This window comes from Acomys minous, assembly GCF_964271855.1.
Source record: "Acomys minous genome assembly, chromosome: 12".
In the NCBI taxonomy this organism is placed as follows: Eukaryota; Metazoa; Chordata; class Mammalia; order Rodentia; family Muridae; genus Acomys; species Acomys minous.
The window spans coordinates 60,714,171-60,732,707 of record NC_140493.1 but is presented as its reverse complement, the minus strand read 5'-3'; the positions used below and the strand labels follow the sequence as shown (position 1 = coordinate 60,732,707).

Sequence of the window (18,537 nt, the reverse complement as noted above, 5' to 3'; positions counted from 1 at the left end):
CTAAGACCTCCCTAGACAGAGGCTCTGCTGTGTGGTGCGTGGTACCCATGGCTTCTTGCTGTGGTTACGTGAGGTGTGTCAAGGGAGAGCGAGGGGAAGATCTCGGCACTTACTGACCTGTCAGCTACACGTGTTGCTCATCTCAGTTTCCATTAGTTTGCCAATTTCTGCCAACTGGCATTTAACCACACCTCCACAGGATTAAGAAAAAAAACAACAACAACAAAAACCAAAGCCAGGCATGGTGGCCCACACCTTTAATCGGGAGGCGGAGGCAGGCGGAGGCAGGCGGATCACTGTGAGTTTGAGGCCAGCCAACCTTGGAGACTCACTTCTCTTGCCCATTTCCAAATGTTCACCAGAATGGTTCTGATAAACCTTAAAATGTGTTGTTTTGCCTGCCTTCTCCAGGGTAAAGGCAGCCCAAGTCCCTGGCATTTCTGGAATGGTGCGTCTTGTGCGACGACTTCAGCTCCATTTCCAGGCACTTTGGGCAGTGATTTCTTAAAAGCCTCCATACACAGTACTCACAGAACCAGGCCCAAAGGGTGGATTTAAAAAATAAATGAGCAGAGTGGTGCATACCTTTAATCCCAGGCAAGTCTCTCAATTTGAGGCCAACCTGGTCTACACAGTGATACTAATTTCATACATATTAAAATTAGCTCAAAAGTCAAAAGGATCGATCTCCTGTTGACCTAAAATGCTGAGAACTTTCTAAATGTCAGTCATCATTTATTTTTACTTAATGTGCATTGGTGTTTTGCCTGCATGTATGTATGAGGGTGTCCAATCTTGGAGTTAGCTATGAGCTGCCATGCAAGTGCTGGGAATTGAATCCAGGTCTTTTGGAAGAGCAATCTTAACATACCTAATGGCAGATTTGAAATCAGAAAAAACAAAACGGAAAAAGAAAACAAAAAAACCCCATGCTTTACTCAGAATTCTATCAGCAACCACACATTCATCTACTAATACATGCTGTACCAATGGTTGTGTTTTTATATAATCTTTCTGAAAATACAACCATACTTGATGACAGAAGGAATGACAACATGAGGTAATACTCCATGCTACCTCTAGTTTTCCTGGATATTTATCTGTAACTACGTAATTTGGGTGGTTTTTCTACCCTTGTAGAGGAAAACAATCTTGCCCAAATGTAAATAGAGTCCACAGCACACAAGACCAGTACAGCTTTCTGCTGCATAACCACACAGCACTTGAAACCAGGTAAAGTCACAGCTACATCTGAAATGTATCCAAGTGACTGGAGTGAGACACGCACATAGCAGCCGCAGGATGCTTACATGGGGACAGGTTCTATTTGCAGCCCGTGGCGTACATAAACAGTCAAGGGCCAGTGATGGCTGCCCTTGTCCTAAGGAGTGCAGACTTGCTTACTACTGCAGCGTCTGCCTGACTGGCCTAGGCTGGCAGGTGAGCATCAGAATAGCAAGGCTCCATCAGAACTGGACCAATGTGCCCACTGAGCCTGAGCAAAGCTAAAGCTCACAGAAAGTTCATAGCCTGGGCCCTCATCCTACCTCCAGAGTAAGAAAACTTCTAAGTGCTCCCCATGGTATTTCACAGGTTAGCGAGCTGGAGGGAAAGGAGTGCAGCCAGGTTGCATCCTGCAAACAGATTAGATTCAACCCATTCTGTGTGCATGCCTGCGTATACGTGCTGAAACGAAGGACTCTTGCTCTAAGTTCCCGTACAGTGCACCAATAACTACCTGGTTTGGGCCAATTTTACGTATGCATCAGCACGGCACCATGGTAGTCTGAACAGCTGTCTCCTCTGCTGTCCAGCTCAAATTAAGTACATTTTAAACAAAAACATAAGTTATAGATAAAAATGCTAGCTACCAAATATAACCAGTCAGTACTCTTGATGGTTACTTCCAAGTCACCATCAATTCTGAATGGAAAAAAAATTGCTCCCAGTGCAAATGTGGTTAACTGGTTAGTAATCTCATAATCATTATTGACATAGAACTCATCACCGACAGCACCGCAACTGACGTCACCCCTGTCCAGGAAAAGCTCACCGAACCCCCTCATGGCCCTAAAAAAACTTGCAATAAACCATGGGTCTCAACTGCTGGGTTACTCAAATCCTTGTTTAGTACGTCCCCGAGCTAATGTTAAGCACCCGTTTGGATTCAAATAGGCAAATCTAAACCAGGCAGTAGTGACAACCACCTTTAAAACCTGCACTCACACTCAGGAGGAGGCAGGGCAGCCAGATCTGTGAGTTTGAGGCCAGCCTTACAGAGCTAGTTCTGGACAGCCAGGCCTAGAGAGACCCTGGTCTCAAAAAATAACATCAAATCTGCTAATAATACTGTAAACATCTGTAACAATTTCTGCAGCACATATAGGTATTGCAGATTTACTGCTTCTGCCCAACAGTCATACATTCAAAAAAAAATTTTTAAACAGGTAAGTGGGATTTTTTTTTTTTTGAGACAAGGTTTGTGTGTAGCCTTGACTGTACTAGATTTACTTTGTAGACCAGGCTGGCCCCGAGCTCACAGGGATTCGCCTGCCTCTGCCTCCCAAGTGCTGGTGTGGAATCTATTCTTATTTAATGAAGAAATTAACCCCAACAACAAAAAAATGCATGTAAACCATATCTAGAAACTGTGTCACAACATCATCAAAACCTAGAACATTCCGTAGTAAAGAGTTGAGAAAGAAGTGCACTGTTTCTCTGCCTTCCCTAAGCACCTCCAGCAGTCAAGCATGGGGACATTCTGCAATGCTAGCACTGTGTCAGGACGGCCACATGTTTCAGGTTAGTTAATCAACTGCAGGCTAGAGCTGACAAACCAAGTCAGGACTCCCAGAGTGCAACACAGGAAAGATGGAGGGTGAAGATTTGAATTCTAAACTTCAAAATAAGGCACTCCAGGTACAGCTGCCACACAAGACAAAGTGCCCTACATTCACTCACGTTCTGTTTGAGCCCAGTTCTAGCGCGGTCATGAAATGACATGCAGTTTGTCAAACTTAATCTGGCTGTGTGTGGTGGCAGGACATGCCCATAATCCTGACACTCAGCTAAACTGCCAAATCTGAATCCAACATAACCCACAATAACAATAAGCTAGCTGTATGTCCATCACTACAATGCTTCCAATTTTGTGTTTTTCAAGACGGGGGTTCTCTGCGTAATAGCTCTGGCTGTCCTGGAACTCCGTTGTCCAGGCCGGCCTTGAACTCAGAGATATGCCTGCCTCTGCCGCATGAGTGCTGGGACTTAAGGCCCTGCTGCTTCCAATTTCTTTAAAAAGTTGAACTCTGGCCCTGTGTAGAGGTACAGGCTTTTAATCCCACCACTTGGGAGGTAGAGGCAGGGCAATCTGAAAGGCAGCCAAAATTGCATGCTGAGATCCTCCCTCGAAAAATAAACAAAGCTCTATTTCAAAAGTACAATAGCTTGGGTATAAACTTTATGTCAAGGTCATATACCAATCCCTGTTAAGACCGAACATACATGTCTTACTTAATTTGCAAGGGGCCTGGGTTTACAAGGCACACAGTATCCTGAAACTAGGTCAACCCTCAACTATTCCAAGTCCTTTCAAGAATTGGGCTAGCACTGGGTTAATCAGTGCCCAAAGTACCTAGTCTCCTACTATTGCTACTGTCACATCTTACCAATAAGGGCTTTAAGCAATCATTTTGTAGCACAAAAACAATATGAAAGCGATAAAAATTGATAAGGGGAAATAAATTAATAAAATGCATTAGAATAATTGTCAAAATGGTAACATATACCCACAAACCCAGAACCTGGGAAGCTAGCTAAGGCTGGCCAGAGTTACACAACCTCCCTACTCAACACCAACAGCTTGTTCCATGACTGGTAGCTGCACCCGGCTCTATTAAGGCTGCACCTGTAACTACACATGCCAACTGCCAAGAAGCAATAAAATGAACAAAAGCATAGCCATCCACTGTTTAAGGAATTTTTATTAAAGCAAGAATTTCATAATCCAAATTACGTTTCCTTGCTTAGTCATCAGTTCTGTTACTTAAAACAGAACTGACATCCCAAGCTATTCCACAGTAAAGAATTACAAAATTAAAGAAAGGAATGCTTTAAATTTTTGTACTTTGCTGAAAATTCTTTTCCCAGGGTCTATAAAACATTAATTTGTTTTTATATTTTACTATTTTTTTTGTATTTTTTTGTTGTTTTAAATCAAGTAATCTAGGACTAGCACTGTTTGCTAGACCTGGCATTTGCTCGGTACATAAGGTTCAAAGTTTCCTTTCCTTTTTTTATTTATTTTATATTTTTGCAATGTTTTTTTTCATAATATTTAAATTTTTCGATGTTTAGATATTTTTCTTCGGTGAAGCACGAGTTTCTGTTGTGGTCCCTGATCAATCTGTAAATGTTAGAAAAAGACATAATAAGTCAATCAATCTGCCTGTTTTTTGTTGGCACACAGCCATACCATTCCCTTTAATATTCACAGCTATAAATATCACGTCCAAAACCAGGATTGTAGTCAGGTGTTTTTTGTTTTTCAAGACAGGGTTTCTCTGTGCAGCCTTGCCTGTCCTGGACTAGCTTTGTAGACCAGGCCGGCCTCAAACTCACAGCGATCCATCTGCCTCTGCCTCCCGAGTGCTGGGATTAAAGGTGTACGCCACCACCGCCCGGCTTGTAGTCAGTTTTAAAAGGGTCTGGTAAAGCCTACTCTTGACCTCACTGAACTCAACCAAGCCCAATTTTAAAAAGCATTAATTATGAACGCCACCCTCCGTTATAGGCCACTTCATGCAAATCACTGTGCTAACTCTGCTTCAAAGTGCTGACTTAGAGAAGGTGGTTACTGGCAGATAGAAAGGTTCCTGAAGCTTGGGAGCACTCACTTAAACAGCGGGGACGCCGGCGGCACTGCTCACGGCCTTCTGGGCAGCCTCCTTCGCTTGGTGGGCTTGTAGTACAGCTACAGCTTCATCAACCTGAAAGGGTGGACATGGTGGCTCAGGACAGAGAAAAGTAATTTTCACGGGAACAAACTCAGATAGCTTGGAGTCAAGAGTTCCAAGCAGCAGCAGTGTCAGTCTGACTGCAGGAGCTGAGCAGCGTGAGCTGTGAACAGAGCCCAAGCACTACAGCTGTCCGCTCCTGTGCACCCTGCTCCACACCAAGTGCTCTAACCCTCCAGGACAAGGCAGGCTGAAGGACAAAGTACCTTTGAGCGGAGAGACTCTGGAGACTCAAGCATGTGAAGTAATTCTGAGTTATCAATCTCCAACAGCATGCCAGTGATTTTGCCAGCAAGAGTGGGGTGCATGGCTTGAATAAGAGGAAACAGCCTTTCACCTAGGAACAAAGGGCACTCTGAGCAAGTAGTAATGGCCGACATCCACCCTGGCTCTGAGGACCTTACTTAATACACAGCACCTGTTGCAACAGCAGTCAGCCACAAGGTAGTCACTTCCTGTGGTGTCTGCTTCTCAAATGTTAGTGTTGCTAGGTATGATGTGCCACCCCCCCCCACCCCCCGCAAGCTTCCACTTTGAATTCCTTCACACTACTGCCATCACTTTTAGGTGCAAAGTGTCTAAGTGATCCTTGTTTTTGTAGACTCTAACTGAAAGGTCAAGAAAACAACACTCCTTACCCAACATTTGCTTTTGCTCTTGTGGAGGGGCAGATGCCAACATGGAAGCAGTTAAAGGCTCTTGACCTTGCACGTGAACAGCAGGCTAGACACAGAACGGGAAACCTCTTAGGTACCAAAGTAACGAAACACAAACCAGCCAGCCATCAGTGGACACTCACAAGGATGAGAGTGCTGTCTTGACTTGACAAAGCTGAGAGGAACATTGGCTAAAGTTCTAAGTACAGATAATCACATGTGACACAACTGCACTTGAGATACATTGGTCTTTAGAATCACATCATGTTTAGTCCCAGGATTAGGAAAAAGGTTAAGTCTAATGCCAGTTTAACTGAACTTCCTTACACCCATGTCAAACAAAGTACACCACACAGGGAAATTGCTGGTTGCCTGTCTTTCGCTTGCTTTTCTAAAGACAGCATTTCTGTTTAATAGCCCTGGCTGTCCTAGACACACGTTGTCGACCAGGCTAGCCTCCAAACTCCGTGGTCCTTCTATTTCATAAACTACCTTAACCACTAACTGCCCTCAGCAGCCTGGCGCCTGCTCCATCATCGGCTAATGATAAAGACGGCCCAGACAGCTTCAGCTCCGCAGACCATGCAGCAGCATCAATTCCCACAACTCAACGGGCAAGCCATACCTGCTGCATGGTAACTTGTGGCTGTGCATTAAGGTGTTGCTGGGGGTTGCGGACTCCTGCAGCGTACTTATACTGTGGGACGGTGCGGACAGCGGGAGTAGCTGCAGCAGCAGCTGCTGCAGGACGTGGGCCCATTGTCTGTGTTGATGTGTTAGCTAAAGAAAGAACATTTGTATTGTCATTTTAAATTGGGAATCAACCTTTTTCTTTTAAAAAATATGTTCATTTACTTTAATGTATTTAAGTAATGTCTTCACACACACCTAGAAAGCCATCAGATCCTATTATAGATGGTTATGAACCACCCTGTGGGTGCTGGAAACGGAACTCGGGATCTCTGGAAGAGCAGCCAGTGTGCTCTTAACCAGCCCAAGGGGATCAGTATTTACAGAGAAGGTGAAGACTCACCCACACGCTGTGTTGACATGACTCGTGGAACCTGGGAAGAAGCTGGTCTCATAGTACTAAATGGTGGTCTAGGAGCAGCTGGGCGGATAGCACCGGGCATATTCTGGAATGCTGCATGTAAAGACAAAACCACATCAACTGGGAACCTCACTGAGTGAAAGCTAAAGCTTTTCTAGGTTTGAGGTTGGGAGCCTAATATAAAGTGAGTTTCAAACTTACATTAAAATCATACCATGACAAGTTATTTCTGATTTACTGAGATTAGAAACAGGATTAAAGAGAAAAACACCAAGTGCTCCTGAATCCAGCCGGCTATGTCATGGGCAAGGACCACAATACTACAGCTTTAAAGTCCTACCGAATGAGAGCTCTGAAGATACAGCTACCAAGCAAATCAAGACTTGGGAACAAACCCCTATCACACCTACTAACTGAAGATAATGGTGTTTATCTTTCTTTTCCTTTCTTTTTTACTGATAGCTAGGCTATGTAGCCATACAATACCAAGGTTATATACATTTAAAAAGAAGAAAAAGCCAGATTCTACCCCAACCATAAATTATCAAGAACAATTAACACTGTAATAGACAAATTTGCCTCCTCTATGGGAATACTAGGGAACTGAACCCACAGCCTAGCACACGGTAGGGAGGTATTGTCTCTCTGAGCTATACCCCAAGTTTCCAAATCCCAGTCATAACCAAGTGAGGCTTACGATGAGGTCTGGCACCCTGAGCAGTCCAGCGAGGACTTGGTCTTAGTTGAGCAATTTGGCTAGGAGGATAGTATGCAGCACGGTTCTGAGTCTGGAGAGAAAACAAGTACATCAGCACGGGTGGGTCCCTCCACCACACACTTGCAATTTGTTTTTTCCAATCCCAAAAACCATTAGCCGTGACTATAAAACAGACACAAGGCTGCTCTTCTTACCTGTGGGATAGCTGCCATGAAGTAACCTGAAGGAGGTGCTGGCTGGTAGGGGTTGATCACGGGGTTGGGCACAGCTCGCACACTTGCCATCCTCTGCATATACTGGTTAGTGAGGTGAGCCTGGCGCTCTTCTTTGCGCTGAGCTAAAGCTACATACAGTGGCTTCGTGGCCACAATTCTCCCATTCATTTCTGTAACTGCTTTCGTGGCTTCTTCAGGGGATGAGAAACACACAAAACCAAACCCCTTGCTGCGACCACCCTCCATCATGACCTATGAAGACAAAGCGAAGGAGATGGTAAAATAAAGAAAAGGACTCAGTCAATCCTGTTAGTGCTAGAACCATCTTCTATTGCTAAACTCTTCCTTAACTCAATACCTAGAATGCCCACATATCACCAAAGGCAAGCAACAGAACCAGCAGCGCCAGCTACACAACAGCAGCCTTCCAAGGTGCAAGCCTGGTGGTACTAGATCTATTATTATCTGTGCCAACTCTGAGAACTGAGTTGCACAATAAAACAAGTTTGTACAAAATGTTCTTAAAGACAACCCAAAACAGAAGACACAACAATGCTACACAAATACACAGGCACACCAGTAAATAATAAACTGCATCCAAAAGACAACTTATTATAAGACCACCAGGAGATACCCAGAATTGTCTCCATCTGAAAATACATCCCCACCAGCAATTCCAGTCGAAGGCAGAAAATGCCTAGTCTGTAGCTGGCTCATTTTGTGACCAGAACACAAAGGACCTTTTATTTGCCATTTTATTCATCCCTTTGTGTTGCTTGGCAATGTTTAAGTAAATATTAATCAACAAATGATGTCCTGTAGTTTAACCTGCCAGCCCTTACTTTTTATGTCCCTCCCACATAGCCATATACAAAATCCAATTCAAACCAACTTTCAGGCACCACACTGAGACCCTCAAAACATCTATCAGAACAAAAATACTAGATAAATACACACTGAAACACAAAGCAACAGCTACTGCGTTTATTTGTATTTACCCACTATGTTTCTAACAAAAATCTTAGTCAATGGGAGTGTCTGGAAAACTGGAATAAAGGCCAGCTGAGGGGGTCATTCAGGGACCAGAGTTGTTTTTCTGCATACACTCCTCCTAACTCAGCAAAACATGTCCGCTAGTCTCAAATCATAGACTCTAGGCAAGCACTTGCAGCTTAGGTTTTTAATCCAAAACTTGGAATTTAGGTTAGAATGCTACTGCTTTGTAATCTGATTTCATGTTAAAGGGAAACGGGATCCTTTCTACTATGGGGAGGGTGGCTATCCAGAATAAATTATGTAAGTAACAGAAAATCAGTGGCAGGGCTATTTTATTAACTTTTTGTTTGTTTGTTTTTCGAGACAGGGTTTCTGTGTAACCTTGACTATGCTGGACTCATTTTGTAGACCTGGCTGGGCTGGAACTCAAAAGATACACCTGCCTCTGCCTCCTGAGTGCTGGGATTAAAGAAAGGCCTGCACCACCACTGCCCTGTAGCAGAGCTACTTTTAAGACACATCACATAAGGATCAGCCGGCTTAAAAACTGATCTGCATTATCTCAAGTACAGAGTACACCCTTACTTTTGCACTGGTGATTGTACCAAAAGGAGAAAACTCTTTCCGGAGACGCTCATCATCAATACCATCATCAAGATTTTTCACGTAAAGGTTAACACCCTGAAAAGACAAGACGCTGTGTGAGGAGAGGGTGACAGTGAGCCCGCCGTGGCACCCAAGTACACCCACTACGTCAGCCCCGTGTTCTTCTCTTCAACTGGCGTTAACTGCATGACTGTAAGGCTCCCTCGGCCCTGCGTCTTTCCCTTGCTCAAGCAGAAGGGAACCTGGTATCTGGTGATCCGATCTTGCTTCATCTGCTCAAATTTGCGCTTAAGTTCCGTCTGCCGTTCCACTTTCTTCTGAGCTCGGCCAACGTAAATCTGTTTTCCATTGAGCTCCTTTCCATTCATCTCATCCACAGCCTTAAACAAAAAAGCTCAGTTACTTATCAAGGTACATATTGGTTAACAAAACAAACAAAAAATGAAAATGAAAACAAAACCTTACCCAGTTACTAATATTAAATAAAGATAGACCCATCCCCAAATCTTCAGGTTTAAGTACAAGTTCCCAACTCCCTAACCATAAAATGCAAATACTGTGCTTCAGTATGTAAAGCTTCCATTAATGTTGGCATATAAACACACACAAACTTCAGTACAAGAGTACGAACAGTTATGTAAACTTACTTTTTGTGCATCTTCATGCCTCTCAAAGCTTACAAATCCAAATCCTTTGGATTTTCCACTTTCATCAGTCATTACTTTCACACTTAAGGCAGGTCCTAAAAAAGTTTTTAAATAATTCAAAACCAGTATACAATGTACACATTTTGTATCTTAACATATAAAAACAAAAGCCCCAGGCTACCTTCTCCAGTCCACCTGCTTCTGAACAGTAAGTAGAGGAAATATAAGGGTAGCTTCTAAGACAGAAAACAACTTGAGCGACCTGGAAAAGGACTGTCTAAAGACAGGCTTCCCTCGCTACTCACTATGTGGAGGAGACCATAAACAGGTGCTGACCCTCAGGTATGAAACTTGACAAGACCTGGGAGTGGCAGTCTGAGCTGAGAGCAGTCCTCACAGGCTCATATTTGAATACTTGGTCACCTAAGTTGACAGAACTGTTTCAAAGGTGTGTTGCTGGGGATGGGCTGAGGTTGCAAAGGGCCCATACCTTTCCAGCTAACTTCTTTTTAAAGATTTATTTATTATGTATACAGTGTTCTGCCCACACGTACACCTGCACACCAGAAGAGGACGCCAAATCTCATTATAGATGGTTGTGAGCCACCATGCGGTTGTTGGGAATGGAACTCAGGACCTTTGGAAGAGCAGCCAGCGGTCTTCACTACTGAGCCATCTCTCCAGGCCGCACCAGTTAACTCTTAATTACTATGTGGTCGTTGTCTTAACAAGCTGCTGCTCCAGTGCTACGAGGCTTCCCACCATGCTCTCTATCGTGATGGTCAGGACCCCCCCTGATACTATAAACCCAGAAACCCTTGGTTATAGTGTCTTTGCACACTCTAGAATAGCAACTAAGACAATGGTCTACTCCGGCTGTAGAAGTGATGTAATCCAAAAATAAGTAGCCAGGCATGTTAACACATACCTCAGAGAGGCAAAGGCAGAAGATCTCTGTGAGTTCGAGGCCAGCCTGATCTACAGAGTGAATCCAAAGGATACAGAGAAACCTTGTCTTGAAAATAAACTGATTAAAAAAAAAAACAGCCTAATTTCAACATTTGTGAGGCAGAAGCTGGTGGATACCTGCAAGTTAAAGGCCAACCTGACCTACAAAGTGAGTGCCAGGGCTACAGAGACCCTTAGGAAGAGAGGGAAACAAAGCAAGCAAGCAAGCAAGCAAAAAAACAGAAAAAGAAAATAGCTTTCAGATGTGGCTGGGCATAGTGGTGCACGCCTTTAAATCCCAGCACTCGGAGGCAGAAGCAGGTGGATCAATGTGAGTTCGAGGCCAGCCTGGTCACAGGACAGCCAGGGCTACAAAGAGAAACCCTGGGAAAGGGGGAAACAAAAACAAAAACCAAAACCAACAATCTTACAGATACAAGGCAGATGTAAAACTTCTGGAATGGAAAAACTTATGATGATGCAAAACAAGAATGTCCATTATATCCTTGGCTCACATGACTAATCTTTGTGGAAAATGACAAGTTTTTGCTAAAAAAAAAAAAGAGAATTCAGTGTGGTGGTGCACACCTAACAGCTTTAATCCCATCACTCAAGTAGGTGGATCTCCTGTGAGCTGCAGACCAGCCAGAGCTAGAAATGTGAGACCCTGTCTTTAAAAAAAAATCAAAAAGCAATCAGTATGGCAATGCCAGCCTGACCTTATGATTTATTAAAGAACTGACTAAAAACAAAATGAAAGTCCATTCCTCCTAAGCTTAACAAAAAGGAAGCGGCTACCATCCAACAAGTCTTGTTTCTTGATCTTTTACACCAATCCTGAAATGTGAGGCACTTCACTAAGTTTCATCGTTCTTATTCGAAATCTCAGAGTGTCATGAAACTCTAGATGACAATACACCTTGACTCCCCATCTCCCTTAAGTTGGTATTAAAGGGGCATCCTCGTCTGGACAAATTTACTCTGAAATGATTTTGTTAAGTTGTGATTGGAGAATCAATCTTTGAAAAACTTTCAAGTTGCTCAAACATGTTACAGACACTAACCATTAAACCTAAAGGGTCCCATTGTGGATTAGAGATTTTTGTTTGTTTTGTTTTCAAGACAGGGTTTCTCTGTGTAGTTTTGGCTGCCCTGGACTCACCTTATAGACCAGATGGCCTTGAACTCCGGGAGTGCTGGGATTAAAGGCGTGACTACCACCACCACCACCACCACCACGGACCCGCTGGAGATTACACTTTACATAGTCTCACCATGTCTCCTAGAACTAGCAACACCCATCAGCCTGGCCTGGAACTCAGGATCTGTCCACCTGCCTCTTAACAGTAATGTCTGATGCGACTAAACCTTAAGAAACCCTACTTAGCCAGCCACACCTTGTGTTAGTCACATCAGGGCACTCCACCTGCATAGCACTGTGGTGTGTAGACCATAGCTTAACTCCAACCAAGCATTTCAAATACTTTCCAGTCAACTCTCGGTCACGGAACCTCAAGCAACTTTAGGTATAAAGACTGAACTTGGACACATTACCAAACTTGCCGAAGAGATCCTTAAGGCGCTCGTCATCCATGTCTTCTCCAAAGTTCTTGATGTAGACGTTGGTGAACTCCTTTGCCCTTGCACCAAGTTCTGCTTCCCGCTCCTTCCGAGACTTAAATCGTCCAACAAACCTAGTAAAATGTCAGTACTTTAACATTAGGTCGTTTCATAACTCAGATTAAGGCTGTTAGTTTACAAAGTGTACCACAAAATAAAAATGTCTTCACTTGAAAATAATTTAAAACACAACAATGTATTTTTAAGAAAGCAACTATTAGTCCATAGTTAAAGGGCTCACCCCGCCAACAAACCTGTAAACAAAAGTAACAGTTTTCTGTGTCAGCCAAGAGACCTGTACAAATGCTTTCATTATTTCATCTCCTTAACTATTCTTAATTCTCTCACTAATACAACACTAATTCAACAACCTGGCCTAACTGCATTATTATGAACACAGGCAACAACTGTTGCCTAATATTAAAAACTGTACACAATATACAACACAAACCAGAGAGGAACGCCAGCTTTTATAGCTTCACAGTAATCAAAAATGACTTCAAGCTTTCTTTCTGTTCAACACCTGAAAACACGAGAGACTTAAGTTTTATCCTCAAAACCATGCGCTTTCTCCACATGGGTGGGAAAGAGCCTCACTGGGCAAGTATTTCATTGTAGATACAACTTTCTACTCCCCTAAGTAATGCTTTCACTGTGTCTTAGGATAGTCACTAAAATCTTTGATCAAAAGGAAGAGAAACAATTTACATGCACAATCAGTCCACTTTCTGGAATGGTGCCTCACTACACACTTAAACCACCAGCACCAACAGTCTTATGCACGTATGGCACGGGTGCTTTTTTTTTTTTTTTTAATTTTATTTTTTGGTTTTTCGAGACAGGGTTTCTCTGTGTAGTCTTGGCTATCCTGGACTTGCTTTGTAGACCAGGCTGGCCTCGAACTCACAGCAATCCGCCTGCCTCTGCCTCCCCTTACCAAAGCACTGCAGCAGCCCACCAAGCTTTCCACTGAGTGACCACAAGCGGAGCAGCCTCTTGGGCCCCGGGCTTCAGAGGACTCTGTAGGCTTTACTGAGCACCTCTACCCCAAAGTCTACGCCAAAGTCTGACTTGTCATGCTGATACTTCAAAATGGGCAGACTGCAGAGACCTCCCTCGACTTGAGAGTTCTACATTTGGACCAGCCATTTCCTTCACTTTATAAATGTGTATTACAGCGCCACGGTGATGGCCCATACCTTTGATCCCAGCACTTAGGTGATCTGAGTTCAAGCCAAACTCTACAGAGTGAGTTCTAGGGACAATCAGGGCTACAGAGAAAGCCTGGAACCAGGGGAGGCTGTCTCTTCTGGTCTTCAAACCACATCTTTCTGCCTCAGCTTCTAAGGAGCAGGGATTATGGGCACATGGTACCACACCAGGTTGATCTATTCCCACCATTTGTCATGAAAATGAATGCTTTTTGGCTTTTTGAGACAGGGTTTCTCTGTGGATCCCTGGCTGTGCTGGTCTATTTTGTAGACCAGGCAGATCTGACTGCCTGTCTCCCAAGTGCTGGGATTAAGGCGTGTGTTACCACACCCAACCCCTACATAATGCTCCCAGATTAAGAGAAATCTCCTGGCCAGCCAGGCTGTGGTGCACACCTTTAATCCCAGCACTCAGGAAGCAGGCAGATCTCCATCCTGATCTACCGCGAGTTCCAGGAAAGCCAGGGCTTCCAGAGAAACCCTGTCTGGGGGGTGGGGGAGTGAGAGAACTGTACCAAAAGCATTTTAGATAGGTTTTCGTTTGTGAAAGTTTATAACTGCTTAAGCAAGTCTGTTTTAGGAATCAGAAGGTTAAAAATCGTGTTACACACAGAGACACTTACACCTTCCGGTCATTTAGAAGCATCCCATTCATTTTCTCAATAGCTCTTTCAGCTGCTTCCTGTGTTTCAAAATGCACAAATCCATAGCCCTTGGAGCCATTTTCATCACAAACCACCTAGGGAGAAGAGCGCTCTCGTTACTGCTACTGCTTCTCTATTGGAAGAAGCCCCAGCGCCCCGGCCCCAGCACTAACGGCGCAGGCAGCACCTCCAACACAGCACACACTGACCTATATCACCTTTGCTTACCTTACACGAGAGGATGTTACCAAACGCAGAAAACGTATCATACAGTGCTTTGTTATCAATGGATTTGTCCAAATTTTTAATGAATATGTTGCCTACTCCACTTTTGCGAAGTGATGGATCACGCTGAGACCACATGATGCGCACTGGCTTGCCCTTTATAACATCAAAATTCATGGTGTCCAAAGCACGCTCCGCTATAAGGAAGGCATATATTCAGAGTAAATGTCACTTCTAACATTTTCTTGAGCCACTTCAAATAAAATTACCAGCGACAGTAAGTAAAGTGACAACCATGTGGAGTCAGTTGAACTTCCTCTAAAGCCTAGGCCTATTACTACACTGTATACTGCAAAAATAGGACCAAACTATTTTAATGGACTAATCATTTATTCTGGTTATTTTTTTGGATAGTTATACTTCACATAAAAAAAACTCCTGAATTCCATACAAAGATTGAATCATGTATATTTGTATTGTCAAAAAAATGCTGGAAACTTTTTTCCAGACAGGGTCTCTTTATGAAACCCAAGCTGGCCTGGAACTCAAGAGATCACCCACCTCTGCCTCCAAAGTGTATACCATTACACTGTCTTAAATGAAAAAAATATTGCCTTAAGTAAAAACACCAGACCACCAAGAGGGAACAGAGTCCACCTGAAACCCTGAAGCAAATTTCTAATTTTTCCTTAACAGTTGTAAAGTTATTGACAGTACAAATTTCCAGCCACTCCCCCTCATAAAGTCTCCTCTCAGTATGTAGCCCAGGCTGTCCACCCACTCTTAAGAGACAACCCTGGTGCTGGGACTAACTGCAGAAACCACCATGCCCAGCCCTCTAGCTGCTTTTTGTACATGAAAGTTCCAGTTCCTACAGTTCCTAGAATGTAGTGATAACCAGCAGCCAGCTCATTATCAATTGGCCACACCTCCCGAGCTCCTCTGTCATGCTGACTTTGCTCGAGCTTGACAGGGCTGTTTTTTTTTTTAATGAGTCACATCTTCCAATCAAACTGAATACTGGTCATTTGCAAAAAACCCTAGTCCATTAAGGCAATACATAAGATACTATAAAATGGAAAAGGCTGATTAAAGAAAAACTACTTGTAAAGATAGCACACTGAACGTAAGACATTAAATAGAAGAATGAAGAGAGGCAAGATTCTGAGCACTTGTAATGATGGTCCACTGGCATAAGCATTATAAAGCAAACTATAACCATGGCAATTTGAAGTACAACTTTTCAAATCCCAAGTGTTAAAAACAAGGGGTTTTTTTTGATAAAAAGAAAAAGAAATATCACTAAGTTTGCATCTGCCAAGTTACCTTTTCACAATAAGGTCCCTTGGCTGCTTGCTCCCAAGTCACCTTCCCTCATCTTACATCTGCCAGGGCCGGAGTGTGATCAAGTGATGGCAAAGTGCCCCCCACAAAGCAAAAGGGCAGGAGACCTGCAGCTCAGCCTAAACTTCTGACTCCACAGTCACTCAAGATGCTGCTTACCCAAATCAGCCACTAACGCCATAGTCTTCCTAGTTAAACAACTCAGAAACTGACTTCTGGAAGCCAACTGGTCTAGATTTAAAAACCTAACTACTCATCAGGCCACAGACCTTATCTGACTCAACCTGTTACTTTGTGCTCAGTTGTTCCAAGATTCATGGATATACAGAACCACTTTTAAAAACCAAAGCCGCTTTCATTAGCTGGATGCTACTAGTTCAACATCATTTGGTCCAGGTTATGCTTTGATCATTTACAACCCTAAACTACTCAACATGCTTCTTAAAATTCACAACCACAGGTGCTTTTTTTTAAAAAAAGGTGTGTATATATATATATATATATACACACACACACAGATTAAATAGTAACTTCTGAGAGTAAGACCTAACTAATTTGGTTGAAATGAGCCAAGGCATCTAATGCCCAGTCTTCCACATCCCCCTCCTCCACTCACTGTGCGGTTAAAGACAGAAAATACTTCCTCTAGGGAAAACCCCAGGCAAGTGCACATGGCACAAGGTGCCTATCCGGGTCCTCAGCCAGGGATGTACCATTAGGAATGGGCTCACGACCCTAAGGACCACCACCAGGCACCACCCTATCAACTTTCTTCTCAAGCCTTGGGCTCCTCCCAGCGACTGGGCCACCAGCAGGAACAGGCCTCGGGCCTGAGGTTACAGGGTTCAACACGTGGTATTTTCCTCAACACTGAATCGTACTTCCTCCTCGGCCCCAGTGCCGGGCCAGGGCAGGAGACGGAGGAGCGCCTCCACCCACTGCGCCAGGAGGGGGCTCGAAACCCCCGAATCTCGCAGCTTGTGCGGGCAGCGAGGGGAAGGCGATCTCACCCACCCTCCCGGCGCGTCATCGCCCTAAAGTTTGAGAGCGACCGATGGCGAGAAAATGGTCGCAGAGGAGGAAGTGCCGGCCCGCCAGGGGCTGCCGCGCCGTGCCCTCCCGCCCCCTCGCCCGGCCCGCTAGGCCCGCCGCCCCGGCCGCATGGCCGCCCGCCCGCCACCCTCCGGCCTGCCGCTCACCGTCCGCCGGCTGCTGGAAGTTCACGTACGCATAGCCCAAGGAGCGGCGGGTGATCATGTCCCTGCAGACCCGGATGGAGAGGATGGGCCCGGCCGGGCTGAACTTCTCGTAGAGCATCGCCTCGGTCACGTCGGGGTGCAGGTCCCCCACGTACAGAGAGGCCATGGGGTAGCTGGGGGCGCTGGGGTTCATCTCGGCACGGCTGCCCGCGGGGCCGCAGGCCGCGACCTTTCCCGTGAGAGGAGGAGAGCGAGTGCGGGGCCGGGGTACGGAGCCGGGGGGGAGGGGAGCGGGGGCGAGCGCAGAGGGACAAAATTCAACCGGAATCGACGCGTACTCAACGGCCGTGGAACCGGGGGAGCGAGGCTGGCGGTGCTGGGTCCGGGCGGCAGGAAGGCCTCGGTCTCTGGGTTCCTGCTTGGAGCTGCGGGGCCGCGGGCGGGCGGGTCGGTCTCGGCTGCTTCACCGGGTTATTTTATAAAAGAGGAAGAAAAAAAAATAAAGTCTCCGGCGGGGGAGACGCGGATTTTTTGTAAATTTTTTTTTGGGTTTTTTCAAAGGATTTTTTAGATTTTTTTTGGATTTTTTAATAATAAATGTGTGTTCCGAGCCCGGAGCACACACTCCGCACTCTCAGCACTAACCGCCGGGGAGAAGGGGAAGCACCGCCTCCTGCACCCTCTACTTATACCCCCCGCCGCACTCGCCCCGCCCACGCGCGTCTGACGCCAGGGCCCTACGCGAGCGTCGGCGCCGGAGGAGGCGGAGGAAAGAGCAGAGGAAGGGAAAGGTGGCGGCGGCCGCGGCGGCTGCGGGCGTGGGGGTGGGGGCGGGGCGGGGCGGGGCTTCTGCGCACGCGCCGCGAGCCGGGTTCTTGCTGCGCAGGGCCCGGGGCGGGCGGGGCGAGCGGTGGGCGGTGCCGGAGCGGGCGCTGGCCACGCCCCCTCGTGCGCACGCCACGCCCCCGCCCGGAGGAGCGTTAACCCGTCCGCGCCGCGGGTGGGCGGCGCGCGGGGCTTCCGGGTTTCTCGGCGCCAACCGCCCCCCACGTGCGCCCGTCGCGGCTTTTCCCGCCGCCGCCGCGTCCCGGGTTCCGCTTCGCTAGCACCACCACCCCCTCCGCTCCCTCCCCGCCCCGAGCGGCGCCGAACACGGGTGGGCGAGCGTGAGCCTCCGCAGACCGTGTTTCCTAGTTGTACGCGGACGGAGGCAGGGTAGCTGCCCCGGTCTCCTACCCGGACCGCACTACGAGTCCCAGCGGGCAGCGCCGCCACGCTCGTGGGCCGCGGAAGCGGTGCCTGCCGGGAGCTGGAGTTCTTGTCAACGGCCGGGGGCTCGCTGACCTCAACCGGACCTCAACCGTCCCGGGCGTGACCCGGCACGCGTCCGCGGCGCCCACGGGTTGGGGGAGGGGGAGGCGGCTGTTGGCAGTGTGGCGCCG

General features: G+C 46.1%; 1 protein-coding gene across 1 annotated transcript; it reads right to left on the bottom strand.

The window, feature by feature from the left end:
* Positions 1–3,965: 3,965 nt before the first annotated feature.
* PABPC1 (poly(A) binding protein cytoplasmic 1) lies at positions 3,966–17,748 on the bottom strand. The gene is made up of 15 exons (XM_084803069.1): positions 17,096–17,748; positions 14,556–14,749; positions 14,307–14,422; positions 12,407–12,546; positions 9,905–9,999; positions 9,500–9,637; positions 9,237–9,332; positions 7,635–7,907; positions 7,420–7,510; positions 6,705–6,815; positions 6,297–6,451; positions 5,654–5,738; positions 5,222–5,352; positions 4,896–4,988; positions 3,966–4,405 (listed from the first exon to the last, which is right to left on the bottom strand). Exons 1-14 carry the CDS (start codon positions 17,286–17,288, stop codon positions 4,896–4,898), a joined length of 1,911 nt encoding a protein of 636 aa, XP_084659195.1. The 5' UTR covers positions 17,289–17,748; the 3' UTR covers positions 3,966–4,405.
* Between the last annotated feature and the right edge of the window lie 789 nt (positions 17,749–18,537).

What these genes read in the sequence shown, in the direction of transcription:
- PABPC1 (XM_084803069.1), bottom strand. Translation starts at nt 17,288, where the DNA reads ATGAACCCCAGCGCCCCCAGCTACCCCATGGCCTCTCTGTACGTGGGG. An exon ending in GTAACATCCTCTCGTGTAAG is followed by an intron (nt 14,423 to 14,555) that starts GTAAGCAAAGGT and finishes TCTTCTCCCTAG; the next exon opens with GTGGTTTGTGATGAAAATGG. An exon ending in TCAGGGTGCCAGACCTCATC is followed by an intron (nt 6,816 to 7,419) that starts GTAAGCCTCACT and finishes CTTTACATGCAG; the next exon opens with CATTCCAGAATATGCCCGGT.